The sequence below is a fragment of the Rhinoderma darwinii genome, chromosome 2 (assembly GCF_050947455.1).
Source record: "Rhinoderma darwinii isolate aRhiDar2 chromosome 2, aRhiDar2.hap1, whole genome shotgun sequence".
In the NCBI taxonomy this organism is placed as follows: domain Eukaryota; kingdom Metazoa; phylum Chordata; class Amphibia; order Anura; family Rhinodermatidae; genus Rhinoderma; species Rhinoderma darwinii.
The window spans coordinates 385,134,421-385,157,705 of record NC_134688.1 but is presented as its reverse complement, the minus strand read 5'-3'; the positions used below and the strand labels follow the sequence as shown (position 1 = coordinate 385,157,705).

Below are 23,285 nucleotides of genomic sequence, written 5' to 3'. Positions count from 1 at the left end.
TATCTGGAAGAAATGTTTAAAAAATTGTTTATTTTTTACCATTATGTTTTTGGACTTTTTCTCTGATGACATTTTTAGTTACAAAATCGTTTCATCTCATTCTGCATCAATTATCTCAAGAAAATTAAATCAGTTTGTGATGCTCATTGAAAACAGTGGGTATGTTTTTAAAGTTGTATCTTGGAAGAATAATGGTCTGGCTGTTTATTTTTTACCTAGAAGTTTATGCTTTCTATACTCAGCAACAGGTCCTCTCTTTGTCTTTACGTGCCTGAGTGAAATTATTTTGTAAATTCCGGGGCAGGGATCAAGGGGAATTAATTCATTTTCTGTAAAATGCTGTGGAGTAAAAAAAAAAAAAAACATTATACAGAGTAAATAAAAGGAAAATCTAAAAAAGAAATGTCATCTGAATTATTGACAATGTGGTATCACGGTATAGTTATCACATAATTAGCATTGTTAACACATTATTTAGTGTATGAATATGTGTTCACACAATGCATGGATGTAGTCTATAGAATGTTTTTATCTTCTTTGTAACCTGAGAGGTGTTGTGTACATGCTTATCTTCTATGTAGAGTATGACCAAATATGTAGGTAAGGCTCTATTCACATCTGCGTCCTAGTTTCGTTTATATAAACAAAACCATGACGCAGATCGGTCGTACGACGGATACCAACAGTGTATCATATAACGGGGTCTGACGGGTTTTGTCAGGGCGCCTACCGTTTTGACGGGACAGACTTAAAGGGAATGTATCACCTATATTTTTTTACCTAATTAAAACCATTTATTAAAACCAAAACTTTTTTCAAATCTGTTTTTATTTATTTTTAGATTTTTTTATATTTTCTGTACATGATTATGGGGGTGTCCATTTTGCCTGAGCGGCTTTTAACAGCATTTAGAGATATGCTTTATAGCAGCCAGGGCCGGGTCCAGGTTTATGTGTACACTTGGGCGACACAGACTTAGTGGGCCCCTTTGTGGGGGAAATCAAGGCTGCAGTAAAATAGTAGAAAACGTCACTTTGTGCCCCCATATAGAAGTTAGGCCCTGTTTATGCCCCACATAAAGAAGTTAGGCCCCCAGTTTGTACCTCCATATATGTAGTGCCCACTGAAGATAGTGTCACACAGCCTCTTCTCCCTGGGAGTGCCACAGAGCACCCCTCTCCCAGGTGGTGCCACACAGCCCCTCCTCCCAGGTAGTGCCACACAGCCCCTTCACCCAGGTAGTGCCACACAGCCCCTCCCTGGTAGTGACACACAGCCCCTCTCCCTGGTAGTGCCACACAGCCCCCCTCCCTGGTAGTGCCACACAGCCACCCTCCCTGTAGGTAGCACCTTTGGGGCTCCCTCTAGGAGTGGAATCCACAACCAGAGCATTGCTGATGCTCTGGCCGGGGATTCCGCTTTAAGAGAATCCCCTGACGTCACTGTCCATATATGGACAGTCATGTTGGGGACAACCCTAGAGTCAATAGTCCCGGGCAGAGCGCTACTAGCACTCTGCCTGGGACTCCCGCTGTGCTCCTTATATCACTGTCCATATATGGACAGTTATGTCAAGGGCTTCCCCAGAGACGGAGTCCCAGAGCAGAGCCGCTTCTAGCGCTCTGCCTGGAACTCCTTCTCTCCTCCCGGCATCACTGTCCATATATGGACATTTACATATATATTTCAGGGGAAACCCCAGAGCTGTTGTCCCGGGCACAACGCTAATAGAAACTTTGCTCCGGTACTCCGGCTCTGGGGAAGCCCCTGACATCACTGTCCATATATGGGTAGTGATGTCCGGGGCAATCCCAGAGGCAAAGTCCTGGGCAGAGCAGTACTAACACTCTGCCTGGGACCATATATGGACAGTGATGTCAGGGGCAACCCCAGAGTCCCAGAGCAGAGTGCTAGTATAGGCTCTACTCTGGAACTCTGGGGAAGCCCCTGACATCACTATCCCTACATGGACAGTGATGTCAGGGGCTTGCCCATAGGCGGAGTCCCGGAGCAGAGCCGCTTCTAGCACTCTGCCTGGGAGTCTGTAGCCTAGTAAATGGCAGAGTAGGGAGCTACCTCCCTGCTCTGCCATAGCTAAGGGGGTTCCCTCCAGAGGCAGAATCCAGTCTGCAACATTCTGGCTGGAGATTTCACTCCTGGAGGAGCCATGCGGCGTCAGCACCCGGCGGCCGAGTGGGCTTCCCGAAGACTAGTGGGTCCCCGACACTTGCCTGGGTTCGCCGGGTGCTGACGCCGGCCCTGATAGCAGCCACAAGGGCCATAGGAACCTGTGAACAGGAGGAGACCTATTTACTTCTATGGGAGAATTTTATAGGCCTGCTCTGTGACCTGTGCAGAGGTCATTGTGCTGTAAGGAATAGAAGGGGAGATGTGTCCATCATCTATTGTCTATGGTTGGTTTTGGGCACCCAAACATCACGCCCATGTGTGTTTGTTAAACTATGGGCTGTCAGCCTGCAAGATGAGGTAACGTGATCCTTCACTCTACAAAGAACACGTTTCCAGTTCTTATCATTTTGAATAATTTTGTTAAAATGTTTAGTATGTCAAAATTCTGAATTACTTAGTATTTGTTTTAGAACAGATTGCATGGCAAATACTTATGTTTATATCTAAATTTTTATTTCATTGAGGTTTTTTTCTGCTGGACTGCATTATTCATGATGTTTATATTTCCTCTACTTCCATAGTTTTGATATGACCACTAATAAATAACTGATTACTCATTATGATCTATATCACTCAAAATAAAGCCACAATATCTTATGGTTTCAATGCAAAGAATTGTGAAAAGTCTTCTTAAAGCAAAAGATGGCCTTTGGATGGGATATTAAGAGATTGCAAATACAGCAATTCACTTATCATACTCTCGTAGCCTAAATTGCTCATCATCACCACTACTCTCTTCCCACTACTGTCAGCAGAATACATGAGCCGCTTGTATTCTGTCAATATGAAGAGGGACTCTCATAATCAACACATCTTGACAGTTCTTCTCCTCTCTTCATTCAGACCATAGCGTTGCCATAAACAACATGGCAGCTGACATGCATGAGTTATGATTTTGGTAGGCGTATTGTGCTAAGCAAAGACATTATATTGTGCCTTTATTTGTCATGAAACATCAGTGATGTCTTTATAATTTGCAATAGAGTATACAGTACATGATTTAATAGTAAGATTGAACAAGTCAGGTTAAACACCTGGTGACTCCTTTGGAAGCTCTTCCTTCTGTTTAGTTTTCCAGTCTACTGAATAGCGAATTCATGATAGTTGTGATTGTACCCTGATGGCTGGTTGTCCTCTGGTTATTTACTAGCTATTTTAACTTCGGTTTTCCCAAACATTATTGTCCAATGAAATAGGTCTTCTAGTAATATGTCTAAATTAATATCTAGGTCTAGTCGCTTCTGCTTCAATTGGAGGCTTGATCGGCTGTTTTCTGTGACTTGGTGTTCTCAAAAGTCCTCCCTAACACCAGCGTTCAAAGACCTCAATTTTTTTTACAGTACTGTCTCTTTATAGTACATCTATAGCTGGTATTATCATAGAACTGGCATATTGCCATAGTAAATTTCATGGATGTTTACAATTTAAAAAGCTTTAATAGCATGTTCTGGATTTATAGGCACCATAGGCATATGCCTATAGGCAACCCTAGTGGAGGTGTCAGAATTGTGTATTCACTTGAAAATTATGTTTATTGTATATTATAGTTAGGCCTGAGAGGAAAGGGATTGCTTAAAGAATACCTGTCACTAGGTCATAAAATTTGAACTGATATAGCGACCTGAATAGCGCTGTCTCCCTGATTCCAGCGCTGGTTTGTTTTTTTCTAGACCCCCCCCCCCATTCCAGAGATATAGCCCACTGTTGCGTTGGCTCCTTCTATGCTAGCTTGTTGTAGTTAACGTGTGCATGTAGCCTAAAGAAGACAACCCCTTAAAGGTGTGACTTACATCTTGATGGGTGAAGTTAAAGAGGCTCTGTCACCAGATTATAAATGCCCTATCTCCTACATAATCTGATCAGCGCTGTAATGTAGAGAATAGCAGTGGATTTTATTTTGAAGAACGATAATTTTTGAGCAAGTTATGAGCAATTTTTAATTTATGCTAATTCGTTTCTTAATAGACAACTGGGCGTGTTTTTACTTTTTACCAACTGGGCGTTGTAAAGAGGAGTGTATGACGCTGACCAATCAGTGACCAATCAGTGTCATACACTTGGGCTGCAACAATGAGAAGTGTATGACGCTGATTGGTCACTGATTGGTCAGAGTCATACACTCTTCTGTAGAACGCCCAATTGGTAAAAAGTAAAAACACGCCCAGTTGTCTATTAAGAAAGTCATTAGCATAAATATAAAATTGTTCATAACTTGCTCAAAAATTATCGTTTTTCAAAATAAAAACCACTGCTGTTATCTACATTACAGCGCCGATCAGATTATGTAGGAGAGAGGACACTTATAATCTGGTGAGAGAGCCTCTTTAAAGACACCAGACATTTTGTGCCTATAGGCTCCTGAGATGTGAATCTAGTAGTGATCACAAATAAAAATAACTTGTAAAAACAAACTCCTGTTTTTTTAAGTGGAGTTAATGTTATTATTTTTAATCCATAAAGGATTTCTCCAACCAAAAGTCGATACAGCATATCATAATTTTATGGAGATGTAAATTTCAATCCTTGTAACGCTCAACAACAAAAAATTCAAAGAACTCATTTAATAGCAGAACTATAATATATTACTATAGGGAAATAATAAATTAGAAAACATGATTGTAAACCACTCTTTACAAAGCAATCCTTGACTTGTCTCAATACCGTGTCTTCAAATGATGGTGACGCATGTGAGTTAAATGACAGAGCCCAGCAGATTTCTTCCAATGTTCTGAACCCCTGCTGCTGCCAAGAAATATGTTTTATGATGCAGGATCTAGACAGTAGACATCAAATGTTGTTTTGCTGCAGTAAAAGATACTTTCCTATCAGATAAATTCTCACAGGAGAGAGCTCTGCAAACATTACTTGTATTCAAAGCAATCCTAAATCATCTGAAATAAGCTTGGCTGAAATGACTTATTTTCTCATTAGCATTAATTTCCCTAATGATTTTGGTACATGATCACCCCATAAACAAAAAAAAAATCATTTTTATGAGCATAACTGATGATGAGAATGAACCCATCTCATCAAGAAGATCTAGTAAAACGATGATTTCAAAGCCTCTCTGCTGCTTAATATATTTCATCATACGTCTGTAAAACGTGTTTCTCTGAAATAGAATAACACTGACTGTAAAGCAGGCATGAATCTTATAATAAATCGAAGACAAATGCAAACTATAAGCTCTTTCTGCCTTTTTTCTCTGTCTGATCATGTCAGGCGGAATATGTTATTTATGTATCGTGCCATCTGTTAGTGACATCTTGTAATGTTATGGATATAAATAGGGATTTTTGCTGTTAGAAGTTTAAGGATTTAAAAGTGAACATAATTAAGAAAAGGCGTTCTATAGGTTTTAAAATAATCGTTTGAATTGAACAGCTTTGTCATGTTACATGAGGTGCATGTATATGACATTGCCAGGGTTGTAACTATAGGGGTGCAAAGGATGTGGTTGCCCATGGGCTATGGAGCTTGAGAGGGCCCAAAAGGTCTCTGTCACATATGAGGATATATGTATTATAATTTAAGTTTGATAGTTGGGGGCCAAGATTTTGCATTGGGGCCCAGGACATTTAAGTTATGCCTCCTCCAAAACAAATTATTTTTTGTCAGCCAGGAAGGAAAGTTAATGAGAAACAGAATATATATATATATATTATTCCATACCTGCATCAATCTCCCACTGCAGAATAGAAGAAGTGCAAATAGGCCAAAAGTGTTCTCCTCAACAGCATTGTCTGCTTTGGACAACCCTATTACATATGGGTCTCCCTGAAAAGCTGATCATCGGGGTCTCAATGCTGGTATTTGATGTTCAATCTACGAGCAAAAGACACACTGCCCTAGGTGATCTCGATTTTCAGTGCATTATAAGTCAAACTTGTGTCAGTGCCAGGAAAGTGTAGATATAAAAGTGTCCATCACATCTCTGATCCCTAAAGGTGTAGTGAGGTGGAAATGGAGTTCACCCAACCTAAACAAGAGACAAACCCCCCCCCCCCTTCTCCGTATTATTCACTCTCCCAGTAACGATCTCTGGCTTTGCGCCTGACTTCGCTTTTGCATCTGCTCCAGATGTTTCTAGCAGCGAATGCACCGCCAGTCTGTGAATACTCTGTGGACTGCGAGCTGGCATCCAACCGGGAATGACCAAACCCTTTTTCAAGTGTTCTAGTGTGGAAAAACAGGGAGATTTCATAGACTTCGCACTTCAGTTTATTCAACACTAAGAACTCGCGTTTCTGGTGGAAGTCATAACACACACCAGACAGCATCTTGGTCCCAGGAACCATAAAATGTTTATGGGGTGTTTTTAAATGTATATTGGGTGGAAATACTATTTAAAGATTGGGCCTTCGATCATATGCATTGTCAAGAAATTTCAATATTATGTGACATTACACTGGGACTCCAAGTCAGCAAAAAAAATTGTCCCTTATGTAGTCCCAAGTTTGAAATGAGAAGCAGAAAAAACATATGTTTTTTCCATATCTTCATAAAGAGGCCACTGCAGAGTAGGAGAAACATGGCAGGTTGGTCACAAGTGTGCCGCTATATCTCCCTTTGCCATTAGCCCTTTGGGGTTAATCTTGGGGTGATTTGGTTTCGGGGCTGTTCCTTATTCAATCCAAGTCTGTCTATGCACCAAATATATTATAGTTGACTACATTTCAAAAACAGCAAATAAAAATACTTCCGTTTCCCATACATAATAAAGAAATTTCCCATCATTACATCTTAACAACATTATCAAATTAATTGATTGCTAAGTAAAGTATTAACTGTATGCTAAGCAGCACTGTCTAATGACAGATGTCAGGCAGTATGCCGCTAAAAGATTAGATTGGCTTTAAAAATAAATTCCACTTATAAAACACAATTTGATTTCATTTTCTTAAATTGTTCTTTAAATTATACAGTTTTGCCGTGGACCCAGAAGTGATTATATTGTAATCAAAGTGAATGCATGATTGACTTACACTAGACGTGCAGATAAACAGAATTGCCTTTTACACAAATTGTTATCATGAGATGTTAATATTGCAGAGTTATGAGTTTTCAGTGCTGTGACATTTCAGTAATCAGGAATTGATGTTTCACGTCATCGCAGGCAAGTGTGATAAATAGACAAGTGGCTTATTCTTTTCCCGGCTTATTTGCTGGATTGATAACCCTGGTTTACAAATTACTGATATAAAGATAGATTACGTCACTTGTTTTGCTCTTCCAGATTTGAAAACATTGACTTCTGTAACTTTGTTCACACAGCTTTTTCTGGAAGCGAATTTCGATGCTTTTTCAGAATCAGTGTGGAAAACGCTTCTATATTGTCTCCCAATGTATTCAGTGCTGTAGTTTATATGGTGCTGTTTTTACAGCACACTGAAAATAAATCAGCACACTGAATCTAAAAAAAAATAAGAATAAAAAAAAAAGCCTCTTGACCTATCTAGGTTCTGAGTCTGCACAAAAATTCCTATTGAAATCAATTGGATGGGGCAGCCATCTTGTCTGAGATGCTGTCAACAGCATTTAGTAATATGCTTTACAGCAGTCACGTGGTCATAGGAAACAATAGTTTGAAGCTGACCCATTGACATTTTTTGGGAGAGTATCTAGGCATTCGCTGTGACCTGTGCAGAGGTCACTGTGCAGAAAGGAATAGGAGGGGTGCTGTGTACATCACCTACTGTCAATGGTGGATCTTGTGTTATCTATATAGAGGTGTTGCCTTTCATTGTAATCCTGCCTGTGATAATAATGAGACTACTGCTGAGAACTGATCTCTACAGAACAGGAAGTATCAGCCTATTGTGAGGCTCAGTGGTCAGAGTGAAAACTGCAAGACTTTGGAATTTTTTAAATATAAATAATGATCTGATCCTATGTTTGGATCCATCTACCATTACCTTCTATGTAATAAGAAGATGATACTTATGAACAAATTAATGTCTCAAACCCAAGTCAGGCTTCGTTCACATCTGAGTCAGGACTCCGTTCATGGGTTCCGTTGGAGCTTTACGTCAGGAGAACCCATGAACAGAACTCTGACTGAAACAAACGGAAACCATAGTTTCAGTTTGCATCACCATTGATTTCAATGGTGATGGATCTGGTGCAAATGGTTTCTGTTTGTCACCGTTGTGCAAGGGTTCCGTCGTTTTGATGGAAGCAATTCCGTAGTCGACTATAATGAAACTAACAAACAACATAAAGTTTTATAAGCACTAGTGAAACAACAAATTATTTAGCTTGGCTCGAATTTAATTTTACATTTACTTTATTTTTTTTATACTTAATTTGAACTACATAGATAATGGCATACATAATTATATGTTGGGATAGCCTCTACTAACATTTATTAGAGAATAAATATTTAATTGAATTTACAAAATAGGGAAGAATTATTAAGGCTCTGTTCACACCTGCTTCAGATGTTCTGTTAGGATTCACAGATTCTGTTGGGATTTTACAGATTCCATCAGGATTCACAGATTCCGCAATTTTGCCGCAGCATGCAGCACTATTTTCTCTTGCAAAATGTAGGAAGCCATGACAATAAAATAGACCAAAACTATTAAAGTCAATGGGTTCCGTTGAGCACCGTTTGTTTCTGTCAACTGAGACCTAAAGAACTGCTAATGAGTAATATTCTAAAGATGGGCAAATTAAGACTCTTTCTTACATAATATTAAGCAATAAACTCGCGCAAAATAAGACAAATTATGATTTATTACATTACAGTAGTTATTCATGAGGGAAATGTTCTTGTATGCTAGTAATAAAATTCTGCCGGGGACATAACTGACCCTTCTGATACAATGCAGAATAGCAGTGTTTAAAATTAGACCTGTTCAATAATGTAACAGTGAATTATGGAACTCATAAATTATATATACATTATTATCATGGATGATTGTTCCTGGAAGTATTGCATGAATCAAATTAAACCAAATCATTTTTCCATTTCCACACTGGTCCCATCATGTGCCTACATTTTAATTCCCTTATCATCAATATAATACATGAGACAGCGTAGGAAATATACCTGAGACACATGAATTATTTATTATATCAATTTACTTTACTTTCCATGAAATGTTCTGAAATGCATTAAAGGAAAATCAATTACTCTGTCTATATATCTATGTTGAATGCAAATCTACCAAGAATGTATAACATTTCTTAAAGGGCTTGTCTGCTTTGGCACAATCCCTCTTAGTTAGAAATGTCCCTCAAATATAAACTGATCACAGGGTGTCCAACTGCTTAGACCCCCCAGTGATCTTTCTGGTTTCCCTCACAGATTACAGTAGAAGTGTCCAATTCCTCCTGCAGAACCACCAAGCATTACATAATGCCCATTATGATCAGTGTCCTGTCCATGTAATCTATGGACAGGTTGGGTCCTCCACAGGGGCGTAGCTAAAGGCTCATGTGCCCCAGTGCAAAAGTTGTTCTTGCCCTCCCCAACTTCTCTTCACGGTTTATGGCCCGCAGCTTTCAGCTGGCTCGCTGGATCTATTAAATGACCCATCAATGCAGCACTAGCTGCCAGGAGAACATGCCCCAAGACATATGTTTTGCCCCCCTCAAAAAAAAAATAATTATATATATATATATATATATATATATATAGGAGACCACATATCTAAAAGACTGCTGACCCCTATAGCTCCACCACTGGATAGGATTAGATACAGCGGGTCAACAGACAGTATCACACATGATAGGATTATTCACAGGGTCCAGCAGATGGAATTACACATAATAGGATTAGATACAGGGCCCAGAAGACAGTATCACACATGATAGGATTAGATACAGGGCCCAGCAGACAGTATCACACATGATAGGATTAGACACAGGGTCCAGCAGATAGAATTACACATGATAGGATTAGATACACGGCCCAGCCGACAGTATCACACATGAAAGGCTTAGACAGAGGGCCCAGCAGACAGTATCACACATGATAGACTTAGACAGAGGGCCCGCAGAGAGTATCACACATGATAGGCTTAGACAAAGGGCCTTGCAGACAGTATCACACATGATAGGCTTAGAGAGAGGGCCCAGCAGACAGATTCACACATGATAGGCTTAGACAGAGGGCCCGCAGACAGTATCACACATGATAGACTTAGACAGAGGGCCCGCAGAGAGTATCACACATGATAGGCTTAGACAAAGGGCCCTGCAGACAGTATCACACATGATAGGCTTAGAGAGAGGGCCCAGCAGACAGATTCACACATGATAGGCTTAGACAGAGGGCCCGCAGACAGTATCACACATGATAGGCTTAGATAGAGGGCCCAGCAGACAGTATCACACATGATAGGCTTAGACAAAGGGCCCAGCAGACAGTATCACACATGATAGGCTTAGACAGAGGGTCCACCAGACAGTATCACACATGATAGTATTAGATACAAGGCCTATGAGACAATATCACATATGATAGGCTTAGATACGAGGCCCCAACAGACAGTATTCTTATACTTAACCTCCTCACTCCTGAGCCGGGTCCTCTTCATCTCCGGGCGCAGCGCAGCTCCTGACATCGTGCAGCGTCACAACGTTGTGCACGGTGCACATAATGTTGTGACATTGCATGGAGCGAGGAGGGTACATATAAGCAGATGTTACTGTATTAACATGGGGTGGTGTAGTTTATTTCATAGGCTCCAGTTACTACAATAACTGTGGATAGATGTGATAGGGGCGGCCCTGGGCCCCCTGGATTCCGGGTTCAGTCGCAATTGCAACCACTGCGACCCCCTATACTGTAGCTACGCCACTGGTCCTCCAGTAGAATGACACTCTTTGTAGACTCTCTCTGCTCTGGCAAATAGATGAAAGGGAGAATTCCTTATTCATTTAGAAATCCATAGTGCATGCTGTACACCAGTGTTCTCCAATCTGTGTATCTCTAGCTTTTGCAAAACTACAACTCCTAGAATGCCAAGACAGCCTTTGGATGGGGAAATGAGTAGGACTGAGCTGCAACACAAGGGACTCCATAGACAAGAGTGGTGCTGTTTCTAGAAGGAAAGTAGACCTTTATTCTAATCCTGGACAACATCCTTTTGCTATTTTGGGTGTAACAAAATGGAGTTGTCACTTCCAATTGAACTCTGAAATAAATGTTAAATGCTAGGTCAAATCAGAAGTTTTGTTGTGTAGCCTCAGTCAGTGATGTTCTCTAATGAATAAAATCAGCTATTTCTATACATCTGTGGGCTCATTCAGACCAGCGTGATTCTCGTCCGTGTGCTTTGCGTTGATTTCAATGGGGCTATTCACACATGCATGAGTTTTCAGGCAGAGAGTATCCGTTGCGTGAAACTCACTGCATGTCCTATACTGGTGCGTTTTCACGCACCTAGTCGCCCATTGAAGTCAATGGGTGCGTCAAAACCACGTACAGCATACAGACGCACATCCGTGTGCTGTCCGTGTTTCACGCATCAATTACATTGAAAAACAAAAAAAGAAGTGCTTGCAAGACTACGGTATTCCTCCCGTCAAAACGACGGAACCGTTGCACAACGGAGACAAACTGAAACCATTGGCACCGGATCCGTCACCATTGAAATCAATGGTGATGCAAACGGAAACCTTTGGTTTTAGTTTGTGTCAATCAGGGCTCCGTTCCGACGTTCCGTCGGACCGGAGCCCTGATGCAGATTTGAACATAGCCTTACCATTATTTCTAGTCTACTACTACAAACAAAGTCTCACTAAAGGGTTTCGTTTTTATTCATAGTTAATGTGTTCGATGAACTTAACAAGTGGACACGACTGAAAGGCTCCAGGAAGTCATTAATTAACATCTAATAACATTTTAATGTTTAAAAGGAATAGTAACCTTCTGGAAAGTATTTTCATTAGCTATGAAAATGGGATTGGTAAGGAGTCTAGGATTGTTCATGTGTGAATCTTTTATGTTTTACTAATACCAGGAAGCTGGGATAACTTTCTGGTCAATATATATACTTTGCCAGAGACCAGGCATGAAAAGTTTGACAGCAATAACAATTTCTCAACTCTTAAAATGATAGATAGATTAGATAGATAGATAGATAGATAGATAGATAGATAGATAGATAGATAGATAGATAGATAGATAGATAGATAGATAGATAGAGATAGATAGATATGAGATAGATAGATAGATAGATAGATAGATAGATAGATAGATAGATAGATAGATAGATAGATAGATAGATAGATAGATAGATAGATAGATAGATAGATAGATAGATAGATAGATAGATAGATAGATAGATAGATATGAGATAGATAGATAGATATGAGATAGATAGATAGATAGATAGATAGATAGATAGATAGATAGATAGATAGATAGATAGATAGATAGATAGATAGATATGAGATAGATATGAGATAGATAGATAGATAGATATGAGATAGATAGATAGATAGATAGATAGATAGATAGATAGATAGATAGATAGATAGATAGATAGATAGATAGATAGATAGATAGATAGATAGATAGATAGATAGATAGATAGATAGATCTACACACAGTTGGATTGTAGCGATGAAGATTTATTTTCAAAGTCTTTAGATCCAAAATGAACCCCTTTTAGATTCCATTTGGCATCTCAGGTAAACAATTATTGTAATATATGAGATAAACACTTAACCCCTTCCCTCTGCAGCCATTTTTCATTTTTTATTTTTCTCTTTTTTTCTACCTACCTTCCAAAAGCCATCATCCTTTTTATTTTTCTGTCGATATAGCCTTAACCCTTGCGGGGCAAGCTGTAGTTTTTATTGGTATCATTTTGGGGTACATAAGTCTTTTTTATTACTTTTTATTTAATTTTGTAAGGGACATGAGGTGACCAAAAAACTGTGATTTTGGCATTTAATATTTTTTTTTTTTACTGTGTTCACCGTGCGAGTTAAATAATGTTATATTGTAATAGTCCATATTTTTACAGATGCGGTGATACCAGTTCTGATAATTTTTTGCCTTTGTGTTACATGAAATATGTTTTTTTTTTACATTTTAATATTTTTTTTTATATATGTATGTAATAAAAACATTATTTAATGGTATTTTATGTGTTGTATTAGTCTCCCTGGGGTACTTGAACCAGTGATCATTGGATCGCTTGCATGATATACTGCAATACTAATGTGTTGCAGCATATTGTGATTTTTACAGGCTCCTGTTAAGCCCTGTCTCCGGCAAGGTTTATTAGGTGCTCAGAGATGGTAGACTTGGGGTCCTTCATTAGGCCCACATGTTGCCATTACAACCATCGACACCCCGCAATCGTGACAATGAGGGGCCGATGGGCCGTCAGAGGGGGTTGCCCCTCTTTCTAACGACTTAGATGCCGCGGTCACTATTGACCGCGACATCTAAGGGGTTAAACTAACTGGATTCTGCTCCCTGCAGTGAAGTGTCAGCTGTAACATACAGCTGACATGCTCAACTTATTGAGCGGGCTCAAGCTATGATTCCACTCCATACTTTCCCTCCCGGCCTCCGCCGGATGTCAGGTAGAGGTTAAAGAGGTTGACTAGTTTAAAATATATTTGTTCAGATGGCATTTAAAGAAAAAAGTGCTACACATTGAAATCACTGAGTGTCAATAGACATTGGTGGTCCTCCAGAGTAGAGAGATGTGCTTGACGCAACTCTTAAGAGAGGGGAGGAAGGAATCTGTCTCCATTACTTCCATAGGTTTTAATAGGCCATTTTTCAAAGAATTTTCTAACACAGATTGCCCCTTTAAGTTATTGGTTATCTACTGGAGAAAGTAGAGATAGTTTGTCTAATTTACATATTTCTAATAAAACAGTAAATCAAAAACATTTTGATCTTACCTCTTCAAAGAAGTAAGTTGAACTTTCTCTTGTTATGTAGTTCCATCCAACAATGTAAAGAAAGGATTTTGACTGCAGTTCTTTTTGGAAGAGCCAACGTTTGAAATAGAAGAAGAAGGAGAGATGTGCCAAATAAATATCTAGATGTACAAAAGTTCAAATGGCACATGTTTGAGAGCACTCGTAGAAAGAAAATATCTCGTTTCAGGCTTTGATATATTTATAGAAAGAGCGTTTGTCAAAAAGTCATACGAGAGGGACATGCCAAAATTTCTCAACGAAAAAAAGAGAGAGCTATTATATCACAAGAATTTGGACTCATGATCAGATTTTGTATGAACAGAGGTGGCTTTCTTCTTTACTTCTAAAGTTTCTAGAGAAAAAAGACAACAAATGAACACAATAAACTCATTTTTGTTGCACGTAGACTATACATTATTTTCTGTCTGTTGTTGCTGGTTCGCTACAATTGAACCAATAAAAGTCTGAGACTACAGCACTGATTTGGTCAACAAGGGAGATAAAAATCCCATCTGTCTGCTTTTTGCTGTATTTTTTTAACCCGATCAATAGCGTAACAATTTACATCAAGCATCATCATGATGAGAATAGGTAGAAAAGTTTTCCACCGACATGCTTTCTTGCATTTTTCCTCTCTAATATCCTCTATCCCTACTTTCCAACAAATAGGCGAGATACCGGAGGGGGCGGAGTTTAAGAAATACAAGAGTCTAAGTGTTCAGTATATGGTTCTTGCCATTGCATGTCACATACTGTATGCTATTTATGAGAACTTACACCACTGAGACTGGTCTGTTGGCAGAGCAAAACACATTTAAAAAAAATAAAATATATATATATATATATATATATATATTTAGAAAATATTTTATGATTAAGTAAGAATTATAGTTATAACTGTATTTTAACAACTTTAAATTAAAGTCTCTCCCGCTTGGTCCAGAATCATATGAGCAAAGAAAAAAAAATAGAAATTAAGATTCCCACCAAGATATTCTCATTTTAGCACTAATTTCAATTGATAAACCACAATTTAAGGAATTGCACAGAATTACTTCAACCAAATATCTGCATTTTTGTAAAGAGGTTTTGATTAGAAAACCTATTTTCAAATAACCTATTAGATAATTCTAAATAAATTCTATTAATTCTATTAAAGCGGACCTGTTATGGTTTATTTTTTTCTAAACCACATTCCTTCCCTTATTCCCTGCCTCCTCCAGATTCCAGCGATGTAAAAAAAATAATTGTTATTGTCCCCCCTTGTCTCACTACGGCCCCTGCTCCGTTTGGTACCTAATAGGATAATGTTGAGTACAGAGAAGAGGAGAACTCATCTCTCCGTCTCCTCAATAGGTGTCGCATCGTGTGGTGCTGTCCAAGCAGAGCGGAAAGCCTTACAGAGATGCTGAAGACCTACTGATTTTGCGAGATTTACTTCAGGTCTTCTACATCGCTGTCCGCTCTGATTGGACAGCCTCACAGAGTTGCACAAGGCAATGCCTACTCTGTACCTTTACTTACAAATAGCATATTAGGCGCCATAGTGAGTAAGGGCTGTAGCGAGACAACGGGGGACGCAAAAAAAAATGACAGTGCTGGAATCGGTAGGATGCCTGGAATAAGGAGAGGTATGTGGTTTAAAAAAAAAAATGACAGGTACTCTTTAAACAAAGCAAAGAGCGGTCATGAAGAGCATCTTTTATGTCCATGACAAGAACTTCTTATTGATTTAATAGGCACTGTGTAATGCTTGATTTTTCCTGTGGTGGCACTGCAGATAAATTGAGCACTTGATGTTGGATTTCCCTGCAAATTATAGTTCATTTTTGGGGGCCCCCGCTTTTTCTTAGGGTACTCTACGAATATTATTTTTTTTTGTCAGAAACAGACACACCCCTTTATCATTTTTCTAACTAATGTGAATAAGCTATGGTTAATGTTTGATTATACTCAAAGTTTGAGTGCAAAATGGTTGTCTTTTGTAGGTGACCGCTCTACTTTAAAGACACGCTGTAATTCAGGTATATTGAGATTTCAGTGGATACATTTTTTTGTTTTGTCCTATTCATTAGCAGCGCACATATCTGGTTGCTGTGACAGCTGTAATATTCTTCTCCATGGAGACTGTAGACGTTGGCTCAGTGTTAATCTATTGATGTTTTTGTCTACTATAACCTATTTGAAGAGCCTTCATTTATTGCTGAGCTTCATTATAAGCATAACCCCAGTTTAATATCATGAATACCATTTCTTTCATTTTTTACCTGTTATTAACTGATTAAAAGCTTTGTATTGTATTGTAAAATGTTCCATCAAAAATTAATTCATTTTACATGTTAATTCCATTCCCTCTGGGGAAATGAAAGAATTGAGGTATTTAAATATAACAATGTGCTCACTCTTAAATAATAAAGCAGACAGCTGCAAGAATAAGAGACGTGGAATAGATAGAATATTCCCCACTATGTTATATAGGAGTAATGTGAAGTAAATGTTTGTCACAATTACATAGGAATGCTGCTAGGACATTCGGGAGTATTAATAGTCATATTTCATTTTAATCATTGTTGTTATAGCAGGTTTAGAGGGTAAGGGGCATTTTGCCAAGAGTGAATAGTTTTCTTCATATAATGCCCTCTACTGCCATACACGTCATCTTACATTGTCTATTTAGTTATGACCACATAAAAACTCATATGGTACAAGCCTTCATTGACCTCTAGTGCACATCACTTACTCTTTGTGGCATCCCTTGTAAACAGGCAAGGAGGTTTTTGTCGCAAATGATGACTATAGCCTAGATATTATGCCAACAAAAAGTCAGTTTTACTCACAGTTGGTATAACGGAATCTTCCACAAGGAGTGTTAACAACTTCTTACAGATGAGAAGCATAGTCTCTGGCAATGTCACAACACGGCAATGGTGGCCCAGTTCACATAGTTTTTTGGTGTTGATTTTAACATGGAAACCCTGCTCTCAGGGTCGTAGCCCACGCACTGAACTCCGATAAGCATGAACAAACGCCTTTATAACTGTAGAACTGCCCCGTGTGAAGCATGTAGCATGCTTACACCGGTTGCGTCCTCACACCGCATCTAGGCTCTTTCTTCCTTCAACGAGACTGCATACAAAAGATAAGATGTGCCACCATTTCCTGCAATAGAGAACACAACACAATGAAATAAAGCAATCACAAGTATATCACAAGTATATACATATATGAAATCTTCAACAGTCCTTCTTCAGGATCAGGACCTGTGGAGAAAAACAGTTAAACAAACATAGATCTAATGCACTTAAAACAACAGTGGCATCTTCACTTGGAAGAGAGCGCTCCACACTCTTACATCACTGGTGTCACTGATGTCATCAAAAATACTGAAATATCAAGCACCAATGTGGGAGATTTATCAAAATTAGTGCAAGGGAAAATTGGATCCAAAGCAACCAATCAGATTTTAGCTCTCATTTTTCAGAGGCCTTTTAGAAAATGAAAATATAGACAACCCCTTCACTTTTTCTTTGCTGCATTTTCCATAAATCTCCCCAATAACGTTTTACCGTCAACACCTAATACAACCAAGTGTCAAATAATTTTTTTTAATTATTGCCTAAATTCTAGAAATTTTAAAAGAGTCAATACATTTTATCAGTGTTTACCGTTGGGGCTACACGTAGACTTTTTTTTTTATCTCTTTCTTTTTTATATTTTATGTAAAAGTTGCGTGAAACTTGCATGTGCAAGCGACTTTCATGTAAGTCACTGTAGTTGGCCACGGTAATTTGATGTGTTACTATAGGTTGCTTCAGGCAACACATACTTTCTCATCATATAGGTACACTGTGTTCCATTGACCAAAACAATATGGTTTTGTGTTTATGAACCCCACAAGTCCAATAATATATTTTCTAAAAACAACCTTTTTTGTTTCGAACTATCATATTTACGTTCTTTTCATTTCCTTCCAGAGCGGGAATCTCACTTCCTGTAGACCTCATCATTCTGAGGTGAGGCTAAGATGAGCATAACCAGTGACGAGGTGAATTTCTTGGTGTATCGCTATCTTCAAGAGTCAGGTAAGAATTACCATTCCTTTTTTTCCCAACCCAAAATACTCTATAATTACAGTTTCAGATGGTCTTAATGTGGCCGCATTGAAGCTGAACATAGAACTCCATATGGTTTAATACTTTTTAAACCATTTCCCAGTTTTATTTAATTTTATAGCCTTATAATATATGTACAAAGTGTCTTGAAACGTAAGGTAATGGATAGGAATACGATTGGTCATTATGCAAGTGACCTTATTTTGTCCACCCTTTTGTGGCTCACATTTTCAGGGATTGGCATTTAAATGTGAATTCTCATGAAAAATAACACAATTTTTGAACAACTTTCTAAACCACGTACGTCTTCAATTTCTCACCATATTCAAGGTCTCTGCTTACTGTCAGGGAATATAAACATGGGCCTCATTTATCTAACAGAAAAACTGGCCGACAGCAACTAATCACAGTGTAGCTTCTGATTTTCCAGTTCAGTTTAACTTTTGACAATCCCTACGGTTCCTTGACAATAAACAGATCACAATGTGTCCCCCTGCTGGGTGTCCGTAACGCCCCCCCCCCCCGTGATCAGTTGTCATTTATAAGGAAACTTGTCAAAAATACAATTTTCACATGGCAGTATTTTGGTCAGTATTTGGCATTAGTGTTTGGAAGCCAAAACCAGGAGTGGAACCTACACAGATAAAAAGTATAATGGAAAGATATTTACCTCTGCGTTTTGGATCCCCGTGTGGTTTAGGCTTTTAAATACTAAAGCAAAATACTGCCCAAAATACTGCCATGTGAAAGTAGCCGAAGAGTTCAATTTCCCTGCAGTGCCCATTCAAATATTTTTTTGGGCTGTGTAATGCAGGTCAAGTCCTGTCCTACCCTTAGACTGTTTTGATAAATGAAGTCCATTCTTGTTTACATCTAAAGACTGAAAACCTGTGCAGACCTTACTTCTTAAGACATGTTCACATGTGGCGAAATTGCTGTGGAATTCCGCTGCGGACAGTCCGCAGTGGAATTCTCCAGCGGCCGTTTTTTACATTTGTTTCAATACATTTCTAGGCAAGTTAGTTCAGACATTGCGGAAAACTCCGCTGCGGACCATAGGCTGCAGTGCGGAATTTTCCCTCCGCAGCATGCACTGTCTGTTGCGGAGAAGAAGCGGAATTTCACTGCGTATTTCAGCCTTTGCAATGCAAAAACTGAAATCTGTGGCAAGTCCACTGTGTTTTCTGCAACGTCTGAATTACCTGTCAAATATGCAAATGTTGGTGCAGATTCGTTGCATAATTGCCCCAAATCTGCACTAAAATTTGCAGCGGAAAAACTCTGCCACGTGTGACCATGCCCTTATAGAATTTTCTACATTTAGATCCAGTCTTGGCAATCCTCTGTCCTGATGTTTGCTACAATGCATCAGTGTAGGTAAAATATATCAGCCAAGCGTCCAGCTTGTTTTGCTCACAGGAGATTGCTTCGACTGGTTACATTTGTAGCAAACCTTCAGCTGTGAGAAATAGTAAGTATTCACGAAATTTAATCCTTTCCATTTAAAAAATATAATGCTTTCATTCACTGAAAACAAGCAGAGTACTTGAAACTGGCACATACATTTTAAACAATTATGTACTAAACCTTAAGTACACTAATGTCCCTTTAAGAACTTTGGTATTTATATGATAACACGGCAGAAAAGAAGAGGATTGTGAACAATGAAGCCTTCCCGGAACATTACAAATAGGTCTCAGCTGTGTAACAGCGGGGTGGCTGAGAAATGAGAAGAATTCAAATATTGTTGTTCTGCTGATACTTGGTTTGAACTCCGCACTGAAAAATACGTGGTTTTTATGCAGAATGTATTCCATTTGCAGCACATCAATGAGATCTGCTGCCGGGGTCAATAGAATACATCCTTGACCTTTCTTAATATTTCTAAGACGTGTAACTCACTGGGCACGAGCATATTTTGAATGTAAGCGTGGAGAACAATAACGCTTATTATTCCACCTCATGTATTGTGTTCATGGATGGAATAAAGAAGAATTGTGTTATGTAAACTTACCCAAGGACACAGAAAGGAGATTTCACACTGCAGTTAAATACATAAACTTAGAATAATGAGACTGCTTGGAACTTGGGTTTTCTAGACGATCTTTACAGATGTAGCGTACGCCAATAGGTCACTTGGCACGTTATGTCATTTGTGGGGCACAGAATGTAGGGCAAAGGGACAGCTTTTTTCTACACTGCCTGTCACCATTGGTTTGTGCAACGTGTCACCACATTATGCATAGTGATAACAGGTGTCGGGTGACAAATCCGCACCTGCTAGATGTGTATTTTTGCATTTTAGAATACCACCATAATTGACACTCCAAAGTGCAATGTTACACCCAAGTTATTTTATATGTTACTTTTTCCATGGTATCCCAGAGTTTGCGTCCGCTTCAGTCGTTTGCTTGCATAAACTTAGCAATGATAGCCTCGTGTACAGAAGAATTTCAAGTTAGCTGTTGAAGACTGCACAGAGGTTTAAAAATAATCTTCTCCACAGCATGGAATGCTATTTCCAGTGAGGAGCGAATACTTTGGAGCTATATGTAGAACCGTGTATTTAGGTATCAATATAAATTGAGGATACTTAAGGCCCTTTTACACAGGCCAATGATTGGGCAAACGAATGTGGACGCTTACTCCCGATTACCACCCTGTGTAAACGGGGCAACAATCAGCCAATGAACTAGCAAATGCTTGTTCATTGGTTGAATCTATTGTTTATGCTGCAAGAAATATTATTTTCAGCAGATCATCTCCCTGTGTAAACTGGGAGATGTGCTGCCGACATGATAGAAATGTATTTGGACGAGCGATCGTAGTAACGTTCCCCTCGTCCGCACACATTGCTTCTTGTGAAAGGAGCAAACAAGCGCCAATCGACGAGCTGTCTAGTTGATCGGCGCTCGTTTACACGGCCCATGTCAGGCCGTGTAAGAGGACCCTAAGGGCATGACCAGACGTGGTGGAATTGCTCTGGAATTCCGCTGCGGACAGTCCGCAGTGGAAATCCGCAGCGTACACGTTTCTCCATTGCCTTCCACAGCTTTGTGATTGGGTTCATTTACACATTGCGGACAATTCCGCTGCGTAGCATAGGCTGCAGTGCGGAATTTGGTGTCCACAGCATACACTGGTTGTTTCGGACATGTAGCGGACTTGTTGCGGACTTCAATGGAGAGTCAAAATTCCGCAATGAAGTCCGCAGATGTTGTGTGTGCTGCGAAGCGTATTGGTTTTACTAACATGACATTTCTTAATTCTGGCTGGACCTATGTATTTCTAGGTCTACAGCCAGACTGAGGAAGTTAATGGGGCTCCCGTAATTACGGGTGACTACGTGTGTGCACCCGTAATTACGGGTGACTACGTGTGTGCACCAGTAATTACGGGTGACTACGTGTGTGCACCCGTAATTACGGGAGCGTTGCTAGGCGACATCAGTAAATAGTCACTTCCAGGTTGCTGAAAGAGTTAAGCGATCGGCAGTAACTGTTTCTGCACCCTGGATAGTGACTTCCGATCACAATATACATCAACCTGCAAAAAAAATAGAAGTTCCTACTTACCGAGAACTCCCTGCTTCTTCCTCCAGTCCGGCCTCCCAGGATGACGTTTCAGTCCAAGTGACGGCTTTAGCCAATCACAAGCTGCAGCGGTCACATGGACTGCCGCGTCATCCAGGGAGGTCGGGCTGGATGGCGAAAGAGAGACGCGTCACCTAGACAACGGCCGGGTAAGTATGAATTTCTTTTTACTTTTACTAGGGAAAGGGCTGTCTCTTCTCTCTATCCTGCACTCATAGAGAGAAGGGAAGCCCTCTTCCCCTCAATACGCAACGGCTAGTCCGCATCAATTTAATACCCATTTTAGGCAAAGCCGCAACAGAATCTGCAACGCAGATTCTGTGCGGCATTGATGCGGACAGTGGCGGAAGAACTCCGCCACGTCTGGGCATGCCCTTACTCTTCTGCACGCCAACATGCTTGTAAGATACAACCAATGAAGAGTTACCTAGGGAATTAGATACAAAAAAATGCTCCCTTACAATCACCTACCTGAATCAGGAATATGTGGTTAGCAGGTTTGTCTCTCCCCGAACAACAGGTTAAAGGTCCATTTATTCCCACATACCTATATTTTCAACATTTCATGATAAAAAAATTTTCCTGCTATGTATTATTTTAGTACATTTTCCTGCTTCATGAATATCATTGGAAAAGATTTTGGCTGATATACTGTATATCGGCTTAATGTCTCTTTATTATATCTGCACATTTTAACAGGAGGCAAATTGCTTGGTCTGATAGATTAATGGCTTGGTATATTATAATCTCTTTCCAACACTTCTCCTCCCTTATGAATGACAGTTCCAAAATCCAGATGTCAGGATGTGAAAGATAAATTCCTTGAACTAGCATCTGGCTTATTTGGCATTGTTATGTTGGCATCACTAGAATTACTATACGATGATCACATAATGGTCCCGCAGATGGGTAGTGTAGGTCGCTGTCATGTAAATGCTACTCTCTTCCAGCTGGATTTTAATGCCTGAAAATACAGAACTCAATACTTAAAATCTTTTAATGACCCACATTTATTACAGATTTTTTTAATGGCACATCAGATATTTTATACTTTGCTTATTTTATTTTTTATTTTTTAAACATATCTACATTGGAGCAGGGCATCTACTGAGGCATCACCAGTCAGAACCCGGTGATACCAAGGCCCCTGCAGTGATTGTAGTTCGTGACAATTTTTTTTTTTAGAAATATATCTCATGAACCCAGTAGAACATTAAAATAAACACAAAAGGAGTCAGTTATGTTACCAAACCAGAGATTGGTGCAACCATAGAACGGCCTATGCAGCTTATAATCACCTCTGTGAAAAATTGCCAACTTAGCTGCACCTCACCAACTACTAGGGGGCCCCCCAACTCCTCACAGTTTGAGACTTACTGCATTAGAGCATAATCAATAGGAACAGCTACACATGATCAGGACAAGTTTTAGCCCCTGGCTATAGCAAAAAAAAATTCTATTCACTGATAGAAAGCAGAAATATTGGAAA

At 39.4% G+C, this 23,285-nt stretch overlaps 1 protein-coding gene across 3 annotated transcripts in view; it reads left to right on the top strand.

Moving 5' to 3' along the window:
• The window catches only part of TBL1X (transducin beta like 1 X-linked), a 276,885-nt gene that overhangs the window by 170,526 nt on the left and 83,074 nt on the right, over positions 1 to 23,285 (top strand). For all 3 annotated transcript variants that reach the window (XM_075853975.1, XM_075853977.1, XM_075853976.1), the window contains one exon: positions 18,066 to 18,173. In XM_075853975.1, coding sequence (XP_075710090.1) covers positions 18,116 to 18,173 — 58 coding nt within the window. In that variant the 5' untranslated portion in view covers positions 18,066 to 18,115. The remainder of the gene's footprint in view (positions 1 to 18,065; positions 18,174 to 23,285) is intronic.